Here is a 22,018-nt window from a genome sequence, read left to right on the forward strand (position 1 = left end):
AAACTCTGGGTGTCTGATAGGGCACTGAGCACTCTAACCAATGGGCCGTTCTTCCAGCCCCAACGGGTTTGTTTTGAGACATGGTCTTGCTCTATAACCCAGAGTAATCAAATCCAGTTGGCTCAGCCTCCCAAGTGCTGGATTTACAGGTGTGTATCTCCATGCCTGGCTTAGGAAACACGGCAGACTTTCCATAGTGTGAATAGGCCTGGACTGATAAGTTGAATGTTAGAACAATGGATGAGCTTGCCCAGACGAAATTTGCCAGCAGAACTACCCTCTGGGGACAGTTCTTCCCTGGCCTTCTTACCCTCCCTCCATCTGTCCCCTCATTCCCACCTTCCTTGGCAAATGCATATGACAAGGACTCTGTGTATCTCTGTACTCTCAACTCCACCAGCAGGTACAGCCTTACTTCCTTTTTACAGATGGGGAAACTGAGGCAGAGCTGACATAGTACTTCCCAGCAGTCTTAGGATTTTCTATTGCTGTGAAGAGATGCCATGACCACAGAAACTCTCCCAAAGATAAATTTAATTGTGGTGGCTCGCTTACAGTTTCAGAGGTTCCGTCCATTATCATGGTGGGACATGGGAGAGTCCTATATCTTACAGGCGACAAGAAATGGTCTGTCTGTAGCACGAGTTCTAATTGGTCTTAGTAATTAAAACCTAGAGTCAGATGTCGGGGTATATGCTGAAAGATCAGAGAAGTAAAGGAGCCAGCCACTAGAGAGACTTCTCACCCCTACTCAATCCTCAGACTGAATGCAATGATCTCCTGTCTCCTCTCACTTTATCATCTTCCTCTCTCTGCCCGACTATATCACTCCCGTCTCCACCTCCCTAGTGCTGGGATTAAAGGTGTGTGGCACGATTGCCTGGCATCTATGGCTAGCTGTGCACTCTGATGTTTAGGCAAGCTTTATGTGTTAGATCACAATCACCACATCTGTCTCACAGAACGATACCTTGAGCATATATGAGACCTCAGCCCACCCCACAGTGACACTTCCTCCAACAAAGCCGTATCTCCAAGTAGCGCCACTCCCTTTGGGGGCCATTTTCTTTTCAAACCCCCACACCAGGAGAGTGGTATTGCTAGATGTGAACCCAGATATTCTCTACTGTACGCCTATGTCCACACCTTGTGGTGTGCCTTCTTGGGGAGACCTGTTCCACTAGTCCTCAGAGCAGCTACTGAGTCCTGCTGGAAGGAGCCAGTGAGGGGTCCAACCCACGTACAAAGCTCTGGGTTCAAGCTAATTGGCCACAGTAGCTCCCTTCTAGGCGGTAGTAACATGGGTGCCCTGGCTGTGACTCACAGAAGGGGAAGGTGGCGCTTACAGCTGTTTGTTTTTGAATGAATGCTGCCAGTTACTGAAGGGGGTGTCGAGGAGCTTCTACGGTACTGAAGATGAACCCTGGACTCTGGCACACGATGGCAAGCACTCTACCACTGAGCTCAAACCCAGCCCTCTGGAAGCTCCTCTCCCGGTGGCCATGCCAGACCACTGTTTGGTCTCTGTGATAGGGCCAGTGAAGGTCATGGGTGTCGGGATAGGAGAAGGCAGACGCAAACCCTAGTCTGAGTGCCTGTAGTTCATGTTCTTGGCAGTCTTCTCCATGAGGTCACTGGCGTCTGGGCTCCTCTGTCACTGTCACTAAATGACCCTCCCATGATGTCTCCTTTATAGCTGGGGGAGAAGGGGACTCAAAGCCATCATTGCTCCCTTAGGTTTGGGGGCTGCTGATGCTCCCTGTTTGGGTTCCTGAGGCTTTTTTTTTTGGCTTGGTCATCACTGTCAGTCCCCATGTCTGCGGTCACCCACAGAACACCTTCATTTCCCTGCCGTGACCAGGGCCCCAGCCGCAGCCCTGAGCCAGAACAGGGCCCATTTGACTGTGGCCGGATGTCCCTGCTGCCACTGCTGCACACAGTGTCACTCAAGCATATGTTCTAAGGAAATGAGGGACCATCTGCTACCTCCTGGACACAGTGCCCCGGAGCTTCAGCAGGATCGGGCAGAGGAAATGGCCAGGGGACACACCTGCTCCCTTCACCCGGTCCTGTCTATACTTAGTTCCTGCATCAGCCCAGGGTCATTGTCACCTCAGTGTGGTCTACAGCGCAGGTTGCAAGTCCAGCACTAAACTGGAGAGAATTTAACCATGGCCTGGCAAGATGACTCAGAGGGTAACGGCACTTACCATCAAGCTTAGTGACCTGAGTTTGATGGTAGATGGCAACTTGACCTCTGACCTCCATCCACTCACCCTAGCATATCCATACGTGCATGTGCTCACCCAATAAATCGTTTTTAAAAAAAAAATCATCTCACTCTCACAGCCTCATAGCACCTCATAGAAGGGAGCTATTCCATTTTTTCCCCGATGAAGACACTGAAGGACAGGTGGGTGACAGGACACCAGTACAAGAGGAAATGTCGGCCCAAGCTTCCATTTCCATCCCTGGATGTTAAGTCATGAGATACCACTACAGCTTCTTGTTGAGGCTGACTGGTGGAGTCTCAGCCCTGACCCCTCAGCCTCAAGTCTGACGCTTCTCGGTAGACGGGGACCAGATGAACTGTTTAAGGGATAAAGTTCTGGGGCGGCAGCCTGTAGTGCGGGATACTTGTGAGTGAGGACCATTCCGCCTCAATATCCGTCCTGGAGGCTGCACAACGGTGGGGATGGGGACCTGGTTATGCGCCCCGTGATCCTGCCAGCTAGTCTAGGCCATGGCAGCCTGTGAGGAGGGCAGCAGTGGGGTGATCTACCTTTCATGGATGAGAAATGGGGGGCACTTAGAAGTAGGGAGGGGGACATGTCAATTTGGTGTGGGGGGGCGGTGATGCTCTCATCCCCAGGCAGAAATCGTCCCAGGTCTACAGAAGCCACAGGGCCCCACTCATTACCTCTTCAGATATTTTTTATTTTTTGAAGTCTCAGGTAGCTCAGGCTGGCCTCAAACTCCCTGTCCTAGTTTGCTTTCTGTTGATGTGATAAAATATGGACCAAATATGACTTGGGGAGGAAATTATTCTTTTTAGTGTATAGATTATACAGTCTATCATGGAGGGAGTTGGGGCAGGAACCTGGGAGGCAGGAGCTGATGCAGAGGCTGTGGAAGAGTGCTGCTTACTGGCTTGCTCCCTGTGGCTTGCTCAGTTTGCTTTCTTATACCACCCTGGACCCCTGCTCAGGTAGCATCTCTTACAGTGAGCTTAGCTCTCCCACATCCTTAATGAATCAAGAATATCCCTCTAGAGATCTTCCCCAGGCCAGTGTGATGGAGGCAATTCTGTAATTGAAGTCCCTCTTCCCAGATGACTTTAGCTGATGTTGACAAAAACTGCATAGCCAAGGCTCTGCCTCCTGAGTGTTGAATGCCAGCCCTACACCACCATATCCAGGCACTCTTGATTTGTCTTCTAATATCCCATGAGGCTGAATGAGGATCTGTGTGTGGAGGCTGAGCCTGTGGGGATCTAGTGCTGACCTCCCCAGCACCCCCTGTCCAGTGTCCAAACAAGGTAAACTGGCTTCCGGACCCTGCCTTGAGGAAGGCCCACCCCTCAGCACCCTAAGCTAGCTCAGAGCCCAGTGTGTCCAGGAGGAGGATAGGTGCAGAGAACAAAATTAAGGAGACAAGAAAGGGTATAAGGGTCATGAGGGCTCAGAGTTGAGGTGGTGAGGAAAAGAGTCTGGGCAGCCATTAGTCCCTACCCCGCCCCTTCTGTCTACCTGGCATGCCAACTGTATGCCTGTTTCTTCTCTTTATGTACCAAGAGAGTCACCAAACCAATGTACCAGTCTGGGCTCACTGTGTCCATGGCCATCCCCTCTGCCTTCCCTATGTGCTTTGCATGTCACCACGGCTGACTGTCACCTTCACAGCCAGTGGCCACACAGGTATGAGCTCAGGCAGAAGGCTGAGTGTGGCCATATCATGCCATGTTCTTCCCATGCCACCCAGGTCCCCAGAACTGTATCCTGCTCCAGCTTCTGTTCTTTCCCCGGAGCCCTTAAGGCTGTCCACCTGTCCCCAGGTAGGATGGTCACTATGTAAATGTCTGTGCAAATGCCTCAGTGTGGGTCGACAGGCTCCACAGTAAGGTAGGGGCATCGCCCAAAGCTGTCACTGCGCTGTCATGGGGCCCCAGGCAAGGATGGTCCATTTGCTGCTTCTCCTGCTGCATGCTCTGACTCAGCCAGTTGAGCCGATAGAGAACTCCGACTTCCACCTGGCTGGGGACTACCTCCTGGGTGGCCTCTTTTCCCTCCATGCGAACGTGAAGAGCATCTCCCACCTCAGCTACCTGCAGGTGCCCAAGTGCAACGAGTGAGTCCCCACGTGAAGCTGCAGGTGGCTGGGGAGGGCGAGGCAAGGCATGGAGTCAGGACCAGGGAAAGGGTTGTCCTCAGGAGGCCGGGCCAGGGCCCAGAATGCTCATTCATTGCCAGCTGTCCAATCCTAGATCCAGCCCGCTAGTCTCCAGTGTCCCCCATCCCCTGCCCAGTCTGTGTTGCTGAAATTTTAAGCAGTTGTGTTTGTAACCCTGAGACCTGGATTGCCCCTATGTTATATCTCTGGAAAGACGGGATGTTTAAGCTCACAGGGTCACCATCAAAGCCATCCTTATCCATGTTGGCAAATGTGGGAGTGCCAGTAAGACCATGCCAAAGCCTTGTCTAGACTCCAGGCTGCCTTGCCAGGATGGTGTTTGGATAGCAGGTTCCAACACTAGACGCTGAAGAGAGCTTTGTATTTTCCAAGGTTGTGGCTGGGGGAGACAGGGAGTGCTCAGAGAGTCCTCCTCCCCCCTCTTTGAGCCATTTGGGGAGATTGAATGTGCACTGGAGCCATCCTGACATTGCTCAGGAGGTGGAATGTTCTGGGAGAAAGGGAAGAGTGAGGGGGAGAGGAAGGGCTGACTAAGGCTTGGCTGTGGGAATTCCCCGCTTAGATGGCAATGGGGAAGATGCTATGTGGACTCGAGGCTGGTGATGGGGTGGTACCAGTGATGGCACCAGGCATGGTGCTAGATTTTCTGCTGCCTGTGATGACGATGATGTGGTCTCTAATGATGGACAGTACCAGTGGCAGAGGCATGTCGATGTTGACCGCAGTAATAACGGTGGTAGTTAAATGGGTGTAGGGACGAAGGTGGTGACGGTGGTAGTGGCTGTAGTAGTTACAGCGATGGTGGGGATGGTGGTAGTGATGGTGGTGTGGATGGTGATTGTTAATGGTTATAATGGTGGTGTTTACGGTGGCGATGATAGTAGCGGCAATGGTATGTAGTGGTGCTGGTGATGATGTTAGCAGTTATGGCAGTAATGTTGGTGATGATGGGGTAGTGGTGATGGTGATGATGGTGGTGGTATTGGTGTTGACAGTGGTGTAGTATTGGTGGTGGTGTTAGTGGTGGTGATGGTGTCCTTGTTGGTGATGGCAATGGTGTGCTGGTACTGATGGTGGTAGTGGTGGCAATGACAATGATGTAGGAGTGTTGGTGGTGGAACTCGTGATGGTGATGGTGATGTCACTGATGTTGGTGATCACAAAGATATGATAATGGCGTTAGCAGTGGTGGTACCGGGATGGGAGAGGCAGCGTGACAGAGAGGATGACAATGATGGAGGAGACCATTGTGGGTGTGGGTGGACAGTGGGAGAGACCACAGGACTCACCCTGTGCTCACAGGGACAGTGCTGACAAGGATGTGGTAAATGCCAGAATCTTCTGTAGTGCTCCTTATCAAGCTTTCCTGTGTGGGGAATAGGGCAGGGTTTGCCTTATCTCTTCCCTTCCCTGTGGCCCTGCCCCTCACAGTGTGAGCCCTCCTCTCCCTCCCCCTCCCTTCCCCTTCCTCCCCCTCCCTGTCCCTCCCTGCCCCTCACAGTGTGAGCCCTCCCCTCCCTTCCCTTCCCTCCTCCTCCCTTCCCCTCCCTCCCCTCCCTCCCCCTTCCTGCCCCTCCCTGCCCCTCACAGTGTGAGCCCTCCCCCTCCCCCCCCCCCCGCCCCTCACAGTGTGTGACCCTGCAGGTACGACATGAAGGTGCTGGGCTACAACCTCATGCAGGCCATGCGCTTCGCTGTGGAGGAGATCAACAACTGTAGCACTCTGCTACCAGGCGTGTATCTTGGCTACGAGATGGTGGATGTGTGCTACCTCTCCAACAATGTCCACCCTGCGCTCTACTTCCTGGCACAGGATGATGACTTCCTGCCCATCCTCCAAGACTACAGCTACTATATGCCCCATGTGGTGGCTGTCATTGGCCCAGACAACTCTGAGTCTGCCATCACCGTGTCCAACCTCCTCTCTCATTTCCTCATTCCACAGGTGATGCCTGGGAGATGTTGCTGGGGAGGGGCAGGGGGCTGCTGTCCAGAGGGTGAGAAGCTCTTCCCTGTCAGCCATGGTAGGAACACGAGCAGGGGCAGACAGCACTTCAGGCTTAGGAGGCAGGCTGACTTTACCAGGAACCTGTGGTGAATCACTTCACCCTTCTGAGCCTCAGTTTTCCCATCTGTAAGGTAGGCTGATGAAGCTGTGGGTTGAAGTGGTCAACCTGGAGGAGCTTTCAGCACACAGCAGGTAATCTGCAATGCTGTCATGACTACAAGCTGCATCTTTCTCAGGAGTGAGAACTAGAGAGCATGCAGTATTCGCTCATTGGTTGTCTAGCACAGGACCCAACTCATAGTAGGCCCTTAAGGAGTGCCACTGAGCCTGGAGAGCCTGGAGAGATGGCTCGGTTGGCAAAGTGCTTGTTATGCAAGCATGGGGACCCGAGTTTGGATCTTCAGCAGCCACGTAAAACACCAGGTCCAGCACTGGGGCCTGGGGATGGGTGGAGACAGGAGGTTTCCCTAAGCTCACTGGATGGCCAGGTGAGTTCCAGGCTCACTTAGAGGCCTTATCTCCAGAAATAGGGTGGGCAATGACTTCTGGCCTCCACACATGTGCACCTGAACCCATACACACATGCTCACACATACACACGTGCACATACACATCCCAAAAGTGCTGATTATCTGACAGGCTGACACTTCAAACTCACAGGGATCCACCTGCCTCTGCCACCCAAGAGCTGGGATTAAAGGAGTGTGCTGCCATGCCCGGCATCTTTTGAATTGTTTTTATACATTTTCATTTACTTACTGGGAGAGAAAACACGCACATGTCATGGATGTGTGGAAGTCAGAAAGCGGTCTGCGGAAGTCAGGTCCCTCCTTCTACCAAGAGGATCTTGGAAGAGTGAACTACCTCATCCTCAGGCTTGGCAGCCAATGCCTTTTCATTCTCAGCCATCTTACAAAGCTCTGACCACTGTTAATCTGTCACCAACCACACAGATGAAAGCGTCCAGTCCAGCAGAGCTCTAGAATATTAAACTAAAGATCAGAGTGGCACACAGTAGGCTGGCACAAGTATTGGACTTGCTGCTGTGGCTCTTACCTTGGAAAGTACCCTGAGCAGGGTCAGACACATAGTAGGTGCTAAAAATGTGCTAATACTTTGATGTGCAATGTCTGGTCCAGGACTGAGCTCATCCCTTTACTCATGTCACAATTATTTCTTGAGCACCTACTATGTGCCAGGGATGGTTGCAGATATTGGGGAAACAGCTGGGAACAAAGCACAAATCCCTGCCAGCATGCTGTCTGTCTTCTATGGGAAGACACAGACAACATGAATGGGTAAACCAGTGATGAAGGATGTTAGAAATGCTGTGGGTAAAAGGCAGAGTAGCTGGGGGGGGGGTTTGGATGTTTTGGGTGGAGACTGAGCCAGGCTTGAGAGAATTGGCCTTTTCAGTGTGGTGATCAGGTGGGTTTGCTGACCACAGGAAACAGGTTCAAGGGCTTAGGGGAGCCGTGCGAGCATCCAGGAGGAGAGTGTTCCAGGAAGTGGGGTTGGCAGGTGCAAGAGCACCTGATGGGCTTACAGAACAGGGTGAGCTGAGCAGGAGGAGAGGGAGGCAGAGGCCATGAGGACGGTGGCTGGAATGGAGTGGGGGGTCTGGGATGGGTCTGGATGGGCACCCTCATGGGACAACTGAAAAGACTGGCTGATGAGTGTGGTGTGTGCGAAGGCCAAGGATGCCACCGAAGCGTTTGGCCTGAAAACCGGAAGGATTCCCCAGGTGAGGGGGACCCTGCAGGTGTCAATGCAGGCGGTGACCCCTGAAGAGATGAGAATGAAAACCCAGCGCGGAGAGACTTTGTGAATTTGGGTCGGACTTAGGGGAGTCCGCATATTTAAAACACCGTATGGTTTGGGAAAAGTTTCCAGGCAGCAATCATCCTCATTCCGGGTGCACAATAAAGCTTGAGGTGTGACTACATAGAGACTCCTTTACGGTGCGTGTGACATGCAGGTGGGGTCTGCAGCTAAACTGCCTAGAATCTAGTGTGGCTCTGACCGATAGCACAGAGGTCAGTCCATGTGGCTTCTCCCCAAAGGGTCCGTTTGTTTAACTGGAAGCTATGGAGGAAGAGTCCGGGGTAAACATTCTGGGGGATCTGGCTGAGATCTGTCTCTTAGCAAAAGGTGGGTAAGGTCTGCCACCACGGACAACAAAAAGGTCATCGAGTTGTTCACGAAAGCCACTCTCAGCTTGCTGGATGGATTGCAGGAATTTTATTTGGTCTCTCCCATTGAGGAGACAGACACCCCTTGTGTGGTTAACCTTCCTGGTTTCTCTAATGATTTATGGACAAAAAGATCTTTATGCTCCCAATATCTATGGACAGGTGGCAAGATGCTGGGTAGACTCAGAAAAGCCAGAGTTGGGAGCCAGAAAGGTCAAGTTTGAGATGGGAGGAGGACAGTCCCAAGTCCACATCTGAGGTTCAGGAGGGAGGGTGAGGCCAGAGCTGGATGATGGAGTCAGTGGCTTGAAACGATGTTTGTATAAGATGCTGAGCGAGGCTTGTAAGAAGGGAGGGGAGGTGGAAGAGACAGGATGGGAGCCTACACTTAGGGGTGCACTGGGACGGAAGCCACAGAAGAGAGAAGGAGCCATGAAAAGAGACAGAGTAGCCAGTGAGTGGGAGCTGAGCCTCATGAGGGGTCTAGGAGGGCATGTGGCCAATGGAGAGCCTGGGATGCTGGTGTGAGGATGAAAACGATGCGGTAGGAGCTCAGTCAGGGTTCCCAAGTGGTGGGAAGGAGGCAGGTGTGTACCACCTAGCCAGGATGTGACACACAGTGGGTGCCCTGTCAGAGCAGTAAATGATGGGGAGACTGATGGGGGTCACCAACCAAGTCATGGTGCATAGTAGGTTCTTATATTTCCTCAGGTAGCCGTGATGATAACGTAAGCACAGCCTTGGGCATGTATGTGTCCCCATATGTCACCAGGGTAATGATGTCAGGTGGAGTACTGATGGGGGATGTCCTTCTGTATATATGTTTCTCTTATTGGCTGATGAATAGAACACTGATTGTCCAGTAGCCAGGCAGGAAGTATAGGCGGGACTATGAGACAAGGAGAATTCTGGGGAGAAGATGCAGAGAGAGGTCTCGAGGAGACGTCATGTAGCCGCTGAAGGAGTAACATACTGGAGCCTTCTCCGGTAAGATGAGACCATATAGAAATACATCGATTAATAGTTACGGGTTAATAATTAAGAGAGAGTTGGCCAGCAAGCCATTGGTTGAACAGTTTAGAAATAATGTAAGTCTCTGTGTGCTTATTTGGGGCAAAGCGGTTGTGGGATCAGGAGGGACAGAACCTCCATCTACAGAGTACCTTCTCTAATACCTCCCTCTGGCAGGTCACATACAGCGCCATATCCGACAAGCTGCGGGACAAGCGGCGCTTCCCTGCCATGCTGCGCACAGTGCCCAGTGCCACCCATCACATCGAGGCCATGGTGCAGCTGATGCTTCACTTTCATTGGAACTGGATTGTGGTTCTCGTGAGCAATGACGACTATGGCCGGGAGAACGGACAGCTGTTGAGCCAGCGTCTGATCAACACAGGTGACATCTGCATTGCCTTCCAGGAGGTTCTGCCCATACCCGAACCAAGCCAGGGCATGGGGCCTGAGGAGCGGAACCAGCTGGACAACATCCTCGACAAGCTGCAGCGGACCACAGCACGTGTTGTTGTGGTGTTCTCCCCAGAGCTGGCCCTGCACAACTTCTTCCTGGAGGTGCTGCGTTGGAACTTCACCGGCCTTGTGTGGCTCGCCTCCGAGTCCTGGGCTATTGACCCAGTTCTGCACAACCTTACAGAGCTGCGCCACACGGGCACTTTCCTTGGTGTCACCATTCAGAGGGTGTCCATCCCTGGCTTCAGCGACTTCCGAGTGCGCCATACCAAGGTAGAGTACCCCATGGCCAACAAGACCAAGCCGCGGGCCACTTGCAACCAGGACTGCGATGCCTGCTTGAACATCACCGAGTCCTACAGCAACATCCTTATGCTTTCTGGGGAGCGTGTGGTCTACAGCGTGTACTCGGCAGTCTACGCAGTGGCCCATGCCCTGCACAGGTTCCTGAGCTGCAACCAGATCCATTGCACCAAGGAAATGGTGTATCCATGGAAGGTGAGGGCCTAATCTTGCAGGGACTGTCTCCACCATTGCCATGCTCAGGGAGGGACTCGGGGTCTGGGCAAAGGGGTATGGGAGGCCACAAGGCATTCCCCTACCTCCAGATGCCCAGCAAGCACGAATCCCCAGAACCCACGTAAAAAGCTGAACTTGGCTGTGTGTGCCCATAACCCCGGTGCTGGGGAGGGGAGGGTAGAGATGGAAGGATGCTGGGTTGCTAGCTGCCTTCGGAGCTCCAGGCTCAGTGAGAGACTCTGTCTCAAGGGAATGAGGTGGAGAGTGATAGAGTGAGTCACTTGATGTCTTCCTCTGGGCTTGTGTGGATGCACAGGCAACCTCCCCACACATAGTACATTATACACCCCCCATAGGTACGTGAACACAGCTTTGCTCTATTTCAGCCATGTATTTCTGCCATGTAGCCTCAAAACCTGGTCCCACCACTGTAAGTATTTCTGTTTTGAAACAGTTCTTTGAAAGGCATTTGGCTGCCAGCTGGAATTGACTCTTGGTTGCTGAGACCCTGGTAGCCCATGTCATTGTTCAGAGCAGTGCTGTACGCGCCGTCATGGTTGATCTTTCGCACTTAGGGGGACTGGGACACAGGGAGCCAAAGTCACAAAGCCAATTCAGGGCAGAGCTAGTATTGCGGTAAATAAGGATCAGGATAAACAAATAGGCCGAATAGATGTTTATTCAGGGAGAAATAACTTACAACCATTCAGCTCCGGGCGGGCTGCTCTGTTCAGAGCACACTCTGGCTAGCACCGGTTTGGGGAGATGAGCTCAGAGAGAGCCGATCCTATGGTGTGGGGAAGTGGGAAGGACCGAGTGCTGATGTTTGCAGTGAGGGACCCCTGAGGGATGCCCCAGGTGGCTTCTGGGGATGGGAAGGCAAGAAAGCAGTATTCTCTGCTACTGTTCTGTTACTTTTCTAATATTTTATTTAAATGAGTGTTTGCCGTGTATGTAACACATGTGTACAGTGTCCATGGAGGCCAGAAGAGGGCATTGAATCTCCTGGAACTGGAGTTACAGGCAGTTGTGAGTAGCAATATGGGTGCTGGGAATTGAACCCAGGTCCTTGGAAGAATGCTCAGTGCTCTTAATTGTTGAGCCCTCTCTCTAGCCCCCATTCTAAGTTTCTAAGGTGGCCCCAGAGCCCAGAGTCCTACTGTCTCCACTTTGAAGAAGAGAAACTTGAGTTCAGAGAGGTTGAGCAATGGCCCAAAGCTTCACAGAGAGTGGCAGGGCTGGGCCTCGCTCCAGGCCCGTCAGGTTCCAGTCACCCACTACCTGCCCACTGCCGCTTCCCCAAAGCTTGATGCTGATGCTCACATGGACAGGTGTTGAGGCTGGCGCAGGGGTGGTAGACTCTCAAATGTCTGCTCCCGTCTCTGAGGCTGGCTCTGCTCTCTCTTTCTGACCCCTCCAGCTACTCAGGGAGCTCCGGCACATCAACTTCACCCTCCTGGGCAACCAGCTCTTCTTTGACCAAAATGGGGACATGCCGATGATCCTGGACATCATCCAGTGGCAGTGGGACATGAGCCAGAATCCCTTCCAAAGCATTGCCTCCTACTCCCCCATCCATCAGAGGCTCACCTACATCGCCAATGTGTCCTGGCACACCGCCAACAACACGGTCAGCTTGGAGGGCAGTGTCTGCGGGCTTGTCAAGAAGGGCCCACACACATGCACCAAAAACAGCTGGTGGGGTCTCCGTTTGGGGGGGTAGGGTCTGGGGTCATGTCAGATTTGTCAACAGAGAGCTAAGGAGTGTAAGGAGCTCTAGCTCCAGGAGGTGGGGGACTCAAGGGCCTCTGCTCACAGCCTTGTGGATGTAGCAACATGTGACTCCCGGATGGGACTGGGGTGGTGGGATTAAGCCCATTCCTTGGTGCTGACACTAAGTGACTGAGAAGAAGTGGCTTAAGGGATGAAGCTTGAGGTTTGAGGTTTGAGGATACAGTCCGTCATGGCAGGGAAGGGATGGGCAGCAGGAGCCCGGAACAGCTGGTCGCAGAGCATTCACAGACAGGAAGCAAAGATGGATGCGGGTGCTCCTTTTTAACCAGCCCAGGATCCCAGCCCATGGGATGGTAGCGTCCACACCCAGGGTGGATCTCCCCTCCTCTGCTAAAACTTTCTAGAGATACCTTCTCAGATACACCCAGAGCTGATCCCCATGGATTCTAAGTTTCATCCTGTTGTTAGGATTACCCATCACAGGGACTGAGGCTGCCACTCTCCCCGTGGTGTGGACTAGAACACCAAAGGCACAGAGAGGTTGCACAATATCCTGAAGTCCACACAGCTTGTCTGTGGCCAGGGCTTTCTCTCCATAGCCTTCCAGCTATAGCCAGCCATTCAACGTTGAGCTTGTAGACTCAACCAGGGTGGTGCCTGCCTGTTTTCTTAAACTCAAACCACAGGAGTTCTTTGTCTCAGGTTCTGGAGGCAGAAGCAGAGGGAGAGGCGCCTCTGGTCCCCACAGAGGCCAGAAACCTACTTAGCCTTTCTCCTGGTGCTTGGCAGCTTGCTGGCGCTCCCTGGCTCTCCTCAGCTTGCTGATGCTCCCCTCTGATCTTTGCCTTCTTCACCTGGTAGTGTCCTTGTGGTCTTGCCAGCGTCCTAATGTCCCCTCCGTGTAAGAACACCAGTTCTCTTGGACAAGGGACTCTTCTTTTCCTTAATTATATATACAATGACCCTGTAATAGGATCAGGGTCATTACAGACATGCCCCCAAGTACCAGGATTAGGGGATAGGAAGGCATGTAGGAGGGAAGAGGAGAAACCAGTCCGAGGGAATGCCCTCAAGCCAGGCACTGGTGTGAACCACTGGAGTGCCATCTTCCTGTCACCTCCCAAGGACTTGCCTTCAAGCTATGTTCCAAGGGGAAGAAATGGGCAGCTGGGTTGGCTGGATCCCATCCCCTGGTGGCCACAGATTGCACTGCGGAGTGCAATACCCTTGTATTTCTAGGTCCCATGTGGCTGAGTGCCTGGCAGTTCCAGGTGGGCATCTTACACCACAGCCCCATGGCAGACAGTGAAAGGCATGGCTTAGTAGCTGTGGCGGGGTGTTGGCAAGTGATGACTGTATGAGGCTTTCCCGCTTGAGCCTGGAGGGCCACAGAGCCTTTAGGATGTTGGACAATCCTGTTTGTGCAAAGGGGACAATTTGGTGGTCAAGTGACAGGTAGTGACCATCTCTCCACCTCCATTCTGGAGTCCCTTTACTAGCGTGTGGTTTCTCTGGTTGGCTGCTTGGGAATGACAGGAGACCTCTATCTAACCCAGGGCCCCCAGCCCTCAGCCCTACAGCCCTGGTTATAAATGGACCTTAGCAGTTATCCCCAAGACAGAAAGAAGCGTAGGGCTGTCCTCAGGTGCCCAGCAGTCTACCCTGAATGCCTCAGCTTCTTGTGGGAACCCAGACCCCTCCTTCTGTGACCTCCTTTTCTGGTGGGAGGACCTCAGAGAAACCAGATGGTTTGCTGCGGATAAGTCTCTCCACTAGGGAGCAGAATCCCACTCCTACCTCCCTCCTCCTACCTCAACTTTTACAGCCCAGTACAGCAGTTCTCAACCTAGGGGTCACTACACTTTGGGGGGGTCACTCAAGACCATCAGAAAACACAGATATTTACATCATGATTCATAAAAGTAGCGAAATTATAGTTATAAAGTATAATGTTATGGATGGGATCACCACAGCATAAGGAACTGTGTTAAAGGGCCATAGCCACTAGACAGTGAGTCAGTGATTTGAGGTCTTTTATTATTGTTTGTTTGCCTGTGTACTCTAAGGTGCCGGGATCAAACTCAGGGTGTTTCACATGCTAAGCAAGAGCTCTGCCATCTATCATACACTTCTTACCCTCCTCTTTTTTTCCTCTCCACTCCTTCCTTTTTCATTTCCCCTGCCTCCCTCCTCCCCTCCCTTCCTCTTTCTCTCCCTCCCTCCTTCCCTCCCCCTCTCCCTCCCTCTTTCCCTCCCCCCTCCCCTCCCTCCTTCCCTCCCCCTCTCCCTCCCTCTTTCCCTCCCTCCTCCCCTCCCTCCTTCCCTCCCCCTCTCCCTCCCTCTTTCCCTCCCTCCTCCTCTCCCTCTTTCCCTCCCTCCTCCCCTCCCTCCCTCCCCCTCTCCCTCCCTCTTTCCCTCCCCCCTCCCCTCCCTCCTTCCCTCCCCCTCCCCCTCCCTCTTTCCCTCCCCCTCCTCCCCTCCCTCCTTCCCTCCCCCTCTCCCTCCCTCTTTCCCTCCCTCCTCCCCTCCCTCCCCCTCCCTCCTTCCCTCCCCCTCTCCCTCCCTCCTTCCCTCCCCCTCTCCCTCCCTCTTTCCCTCCCTCCTTCCCTCCCTCTTTCCTTCCTTCCCTCCTTTCCTCTCTTTCTTGTTGACAGGATCTCTAACCCAAGGTGCTTTCAAATGCAACTGAGAATGCAATTGAATGTCCGGCCCTCCGCCTCCACCTCCTGAGTGCTGGGATTGCAGGCATGTTCCATCACCCATGGGATGTGGAGTGCTGGGTTCAAACCAGGGCTGCATGCATACGGGGCAGTCTGGACCAACTGAGTCCTCCTTGGTTTTCTTAGGTACAGTCTCACTACGAAGCCCAGGATGGGTCCTCTGCAAGAGCAGCCAGTGCTCTTAACCTCCAAACAGTCTCTCCAGCCCCTCCTTCTTTTATTTATCTCATTTTTTTTTCTGTGCTTGGAGAACATGTCTACTGTGATTTCAATCTTTTTAATTTGATTAAAACTTGCATCACAGCCAAGCCTGTATAGCATCTGTCCTGGGAGATGGCCATGTGCACTCAGGAAGGTGCTGGGCTCTGCTGCTGCTGGGCAGAATGTCCTGGTAGAGTGTCGTTTTATGTTGTTAGCCAACTTTTCCCCTTCATTATGGGGCCTCTGCTTAGTTCTCTGTATTAATTGAAAGTATGATGCTAACATTTTTTTTCCGAATACTACACATTCTCTGTTTTCCTTCAGTTCTTCCTTGCTTTATGTATTTGGAGTCTCTCTTGTTAGGGGCGCTTCCTTGCTTTATGTATTTGGAGTCTCTCTTGTTAGGGGCGTATGTATTTATACTTGCATTATGTGTGGTTCCTGTGCCAGAGGCTTACATGCCCTTCATGCTATTGGGGGGGTCTCTTATAATATCTAGAGATTCCCATCTTTCATTTATTTATAGTTATATTTTTTAATCCGAGTGAGTGAAAATTCAGCCTGAGTCAGTCAGTCAGTCGTTTGCTTGCTAAGTTTTCTTATTAATTGCTCTCTGAGGGCATCTCTGTTACCAGCAAGTGGAGTGCTCGTTCTGTGTGTTCTTGAATACCCACCTCATGCACCCAGCTGCATCTTTGGAGGCTGTGCTGGGCCCCATGGCCCAGTTCCCTGGGGATCTGAGGTGCTGGTTCCCAGCATGCTCTTCCGTCTTCTCACTGTGAGGACTCCAGGCTCTCCGTGGTCAAGCTGGAAGCCAGCCACCCTCTGTTTCTCTCAAAGCCCCAGTGAAGCTCTCCTGTTTAGCATTTTTGTTTTAACATTCTTCATGGTATTTAAAGCTGTCCGTCTTATTCATGAAATGCAAATCTTCAATGCTGACCTCCAGCGTCTGGCATCAGTTCGTGCCCCAAGTTTGTGTTCGTGCAGGTGTGCATACACATGTGTGCTGATGCATGTGTGGGTGTGTACATGTGGAGGCCAAACTTAACCTCTAGAGCTGCCCATCCTTTCTTAGACGGGGTCTCTGACTGAGACCTGGGATCTTCCAATTTAGCTAGTCTGTCTTGGCAGCAAGCTCCATGGATTCCCCTGTCTCTGATCACCCAACACTGGTGTTAGTTACAAATATAAACTACCACACCTGGCTTCTGACATGGGTGCCTGAGATGAAAGTGTGGAAAGCACACTACCAATGGAGTTATCTCTCCCGAGCTACCATCCATGTGTGAGTGGGTTGCTGGGTGAATGAAAGCATGATGGGCCTCAGGAGTGCGAGGCAGAGCCGATTCCATCACTCAAGGGCTAGTGAGAGATGGTGCGTTCGGAGGTGGGAGGGGAGACAGGCGAAGTGTGATGGGCTATGGTTCCAGATAAGTGATGTATGTGTGTGTGTGTGTGTGCGCGCGCGCGTGTGTGCATCCTGAGGCCCGTGCACCTGCACAGTGCATGTTCATATTCCTGACAAAGAAGTCCCTATAAGGCACCCGGGATCCAGTAGTAAATTAGATGTTTACTTCTTTTACATTGATGATGACGATGGTGTGTGTCTGTACGCATATGTGGACATGCGTGGCACAGTGCACACAAGGAGATCAAGGTACATGGGTTCTGGGGGATTGAATTCAGGTCATCCGGCTCGCCTTTACCAGCTGAGGCATCTTATCAGCCCACAGACATTCACTTTTGACTACTGAGAATCAGTAGAGGTTTTCTATGAAGTGCTAGGGAGGGCGGCAAGTTGTCTAGAAATGCCATGTGATGGCCGGGCACAAGAAGGACCTGGGTGCAGGGGGACATGAGGGCAGAGACCTCAGATTGGAGAGAGGCAAAAAGAGATCGGCTCTGGTGTGGAGGGGCCCTTCTTGGCTATATCCATCAGAGATGGTTTGCCCTGGTCACAAAAAAAGATCTCTGTAGGATCCAGTGGCTGCTCGCCCGCCCCGTGCTCACCCGCCCCCCCCGCCCCCCCACCCCGTGCTCACCCGCCCCACCCGCCCCGCCTCGTGCTCACCCGCCCCACCCGCCCCACCCGCCCCGTGCTCACCCGCCCCACCCGCCCCGCCTCGTGCTCACTGAGGCACTTCACTCTCCCCTCCCTCTACCATGCCCTGTCCACCATGGCTCCCCTCACCAGGCTCACACGCTACATCTTCCTCATCCCCTCCCGTGCCATCCTCACTCCTTACTGTTTTCTCCATGTGTAAGTCATCCATTCAGTCCATGCTTGACGACCTTTCTGTGCCGGGCTCTCCTGCAGGAGAGACAATAGGCATGGATGTCACCCCTGTGTTCTGGTTCACCTGAGACCCCTGCTCTTCAGAAGGACCTGCGAGCAGGAGCCTTGGCTATAAGTGACAGGAAAGCATGGTGGTGGAATGGATGGTGACAGTTTAGGCAAGGATGGATGCAGGATTTCTCCATCTTTCAATTCTCCCCAGCCAAGATCAGGTTCTTCTCTGGCCACGATGTCCTCTTTGTGATAAGATGGCTGCCAGTATGCCCAGGGTTGCAATCTATCTTATCTACTTACCCATGAAGTCTCCTTCTTAACCCTTCAGCATTTTACTGGGGGGGGGGTGAGTTGGATTAGGTCACAGATGGGTAAAACCAAGAGAGTCCTGCAAAAACCCCGTTCTAACAGCAGTTCAGACAGGGCCAGGCTCCCCTCTCCTGAGGAGCATCCTGCTCAGTGGGGAGAACACTGGCCTCCCAGAGGGTGGGGAAATATAGCTCAGGGTCTCTTGTCTTCCTCCTCCAGATCCCCGTGTCCATGTGCTCCAAGAGCTGCCAGCCTGGGCAAATGAAAAAGCCCGTGGGCCTCCACCCCTGCTGCTTTGAGTGCATGGATTGCCCCCCAGGCACCTACCTCAACCGCTCTGCAGGTACGGCCCCCACCATTGCCGCTGCTCGGCCCTCCTTTAGCAGACCTCGGGTCCTGTTCACGGCTCAGCACCCCTGCCCTGTCCTGGAGTTTTCAGGGGTCCCTTCCCTTTGCCAGGGTCTCTGGGGCCTTCCTAGGGAATGCGAGTATCCAAAGACCAGAGACCAGGCCTCGTGCCTCCTGTGGCTTCCCATGAAGCAAAATCCCCAGCACGGGTTTCTGTGTGGTACTCACAGCAGACCTCACACTGTGCCAAGCACTTTACCCACCGAGCCAGCTCCCCAGTCCCCTTGACTGAATTCCCACTCAAAACATGCTCTTTCTAGAATACCGACTCCTGTGTTTAAATACACGTTAGTGTAGCACACAGGTCAGGACCGAGTGAGTGTAAATCTCCCTTATGACCTCATTGATTAAGAATTAATTGATGATTTGGCCTTTGAATAAAAGCACTTGCTTTGTGCCCAGCAGCAGAAGAGCCCTGACTAAGCACTGATAAAGTTTGTTGGAGGCTTTTACTGGCTTGTCACAGTTGTCAATGGCCTACAGACAGGTGCCAGGCTTTGCCCGTCTCCAGAGCTCTCCATCTCTGGTACCTGTCACAGTGTCTGGCTCTCAATGGGGCTGGGCATACTGTCGGTAAAGGGCTTACCTTGTATATACAAGGACATGGGTTTGATCCCAGAAGTCGTGTGAAACTGAGGCAGGAATGATGCACTTGGAACCAGGGCTGGGAGGGTAAGACAAGTGGATCCCCGGGCCTCACTGGCCAGTCAGTTTAGCTGACTTGTTGAGTTCCAGACAAGTGAGAGACCTGGGCTCCATAAAAAAGAAACAAAGAAACGAAGGAAGGAAGGAAGAAGAGAAAGAAAGAAAAAGAAAATGGGTGGTATTTGAGGAATAATATCGATGCTTTCTTCTAGCCTGCATACCCATGTGCGTGCATATGTGCATGCGCATGCGCATGTGGGCGCGCGCGCGCACACACACACACACACACACACACACACACACAAACCATGTAACCACACATACACACCACCACTCAATGAGGTCCTTGAGGATGTGGTTTCAGGTGTCTCCCACTAGAGGGCGATATCTTGACAGGCCTCAGAGTTGGGTTCTGAGCAAGGAGACCTGGGTTTGAATCCTTGTTTGGCTTTGTGACTTTGAGGAAATGACTTAACACAGCTGGGCCCTGTTTGTCTGTGAGGTGAGGCTTGGGGACCTCGGGTTGGGGGGGGGGGTGTTGCTCACATCTCTGGCTCAGGGCCCAGGCCCAGAGGACTGGGCTCACAGTGGGATCTGGCTGATGGGAGTCACTGTGGGCTCTTGCAGATGAGTTTAACTGTTTGCCCTGCCCGGGTTCCATGTGGTCCCACAAGAACGACATCACTTGCTTCAAGCGGCGACTGGCCTTCCTGGAGTGGCATGAAGCGCCCACCATTGTGGTGGCCATACTGGCCGTCCTGGGCTTTTTCAGCACGCTGGCCATTCTGCTTATCTTCTGGAGGCATTTACAGACGCCTATGGTGCGCTCCGCTGGTGGCTCCATGTGCTTCCTGATGCTGGTGCCGCTGCTGCTGACATTTGGGATGGTGCCCGTGTACGTGGGACCCCCCACGGCTTTCACGTGTCTCTGCCGCCAGGCTTTCTTCACCATCTGCTTCTCCATCTGCCTGTCCTGTATCACTGTGCGCTCCTTCCAGATCGTGTGTGTCTTCAAGATGGCCAGACGCCTGCCACGTGCCTACGGCTTCTGGGTGCGCTACCGCGGGCCCTATGTCTTTGTGGCCCTCATCACGGCCATCAAGGTGGTCCTGGTGGCAGCAAACATGCTGTCCACCACCATCAACCCCATTGGCCGGACAGACCCTGACGACCCTAACATCATGATCCTCTCATGCCACCCTAATTACCGCAATGGGCTACTGTTCAACACCAGCATGGACTTGCTGCTGTCCGTGGTGGGGTTCAGCTTTGCTTACATGGGCAAGGAACTGCCCACCAACTACAATGAGGCCAAGTTCATCACTCTCAGCATGACCTTCTCCTTCACCTCCTCCACCTCCCTCTGTACCTTCATGTCCATCTATGACGGAGTGCTGGTCACTGTCATGGACCTCCTGGTCACTGTGCTCAACTTCCTGGCCATCAGCTTGGGATACTTTGGTCCCAAGTGTTACATGATTCTCTTCTACCCGGAGCACAACACTCCAGCTTACTTCAATAGCATGATCCAGGGCTACACCATGAGGAAGAACTAGACTTGCCCACCAGCCTCAGTGGCAGAGACCACAGCTTGTTCCTGCTGTTCCTATGCCGTTCCCATAGTGCTTGAAAATACCCTTACTGAATTCTTTCCTCCTGAGCTGTTTCACTGGCCAGGAACTGCCACTCACATGTGGAAGAAGCCACCCAAGGTGACCTATGGAGCTCGGAGGATGGTCTGATTTATAAACCTACCGCTGCCATCTGCTGGTCACAGTGAGCACCTGCAGGCTATGGCCCATGCCTTCCAGCCTGCTCAGGGTTGGTGGCTGTGAGGCTGACAGTATGTTCCTGGTTGTCCTGTGCTTCCATGTTTCATTTCCAGTTCCCAGCAAGCACACATATCTGGGCTTCTATGTTCTAATGGACAGCTGGGCATCATGGGTCATTCATTGTTGCTTACAATAAACTTTCCTTGGATGAAATCAATGTCCCTTTTCCATTTCAGAGGTTCCCTGAGGAACGGCCCATGGACTCAATCAGGGAATTCATTGTCTCTCCATGCTGGATGGCCTTGGGAACAGCTTGCCCTTGAGCCTACACTTGCCCACCTCTGAAATGGGAACCATAGTGGCAAATGTTGACGTGTGGGGGGCTGGAGAAATGCAAGATGTTACAGGACTGGTGGGAAGGGAACTGCGATGGGGACAGTCACAGCATGGTTGCCACTGGCAGACGTGATCAAGCCCTGTAGGGAGCCTATGCATCCTACCGGGAGCTTCCTTAAGAGAGATAGGGCTGCAAGAGAATCAGCTTTCACCGCTTTGGAACAAAGGGAGTTCTTTGGTGTGTGTGTGTGTGTGTGTGTGTGTGTGTGTGTGTGTGTGAGAGAGAGAGAGAGAGAGAGAGAGAGAGAGAGAGAGAGAGAGAGGCCCTTTGCTATGTCACCTAGGTTATATTCCAGGAGTCCCAGGATAGAAAGGCACTAGACAGAAGTGAAGTTATAATTCAAGGTTGTTTTGGGTGTGCGGGCACTTTAGCAGCCAAACCATCTCCCAGCCCACACTTTTTAATGTCCATATTTAAGGATCTTCTTGCAACGGAGCCCACAGTGCTAGTCCCTGTGGGAAATCCACCTTCCTAAAACTGCTCCCCAGCTCTTCCCACCTTGGCAAACAGGGCTCACAGGCCCCAGTGCTCCTGAGCCAGTGTGCTGCGGCCACCTTTGCCCTGCTACACCTGTGGTGGGCATCACACTGCTGAGCATCGCTCTGCCTAGTATACCCTGTCCCGTGGCGGGCTCCGGGAAGGGTCCTCTGACACCCAGCACCCCACGCCCAGGTTCAGGCCTGATCCCTCAATGTTCACCAAGGACACAGAAGACCGGTGTGAGGTTCCAAACTGTTCCCCAGAGAGCCCGAGTGGCCAACTCAGAGGCATCCTGATCTCAGACAAAACTGCAGGCATCAAAGTGGTGGTGCTTATGCTTGGGCAGGACAGAGGGACAAGCTTCCTGAAGGTTCGCCACTGGAAGGCATGAGTGGAAGCTTTTCAAATCTGTGGGAGCCATCAGTTTCCCAGCAGTTGGGAGAATGCTTCCTCCTAGGTTAAAGAA

At 52.8% G+C, this 22,018-nt stretch overlaps 2 protein-coding genes across 2 annotated transcripts in view; one reads left to right on the forward strand and one right to left on the reverse strand.

The window, feature by feature from the left end:
• Mrto4 (MRT4 homolog, ribosome maturation factor) overlaps positions 1-22,018 on the reverse strand; it is a 1,102,334-nt gene that overhangs the window by 300,646 nt on the left and 779,670 nt on the right. The window lies entirely within an intron of this gene.
• Tas1r2 (taste 1 receptor member 2) lies at positions 4,157-20,470 on the forward strand. Its single transcript, XM_051173453.1, has 6 exons — positions 4,157-4,347; positions 6,055-6,355; positions 9,799-10,575; positions 12,017-12,226; positions 18,070-18,193; positions 19,531-20,470. The coding sequence occupies exons 1-6, from the start codon at positions 4,157-4,159 to the stop codon at positions 20,457-20,459; spliced, it is 2,532 nt and encodes an 843-aa protein (XP_051029410.1). The 3' UTR covers positions 20,460-20,470.

Source organism: Phodopus roborovskii, unplaced genomic scaffold (genome assembly GCF_943737965.1).
Source record: "Phodopus roborovskii unplaced genomic scaffold, PHOROB, whole genome shotgun sequence".
NCBI classification, from domain to species: domain Eukaryota; kingdom Metazoa; phylum Chordata; class Mammalia; order Rodentia; family Cricetidae; genus Phodopus; species Phodopus roborovskii.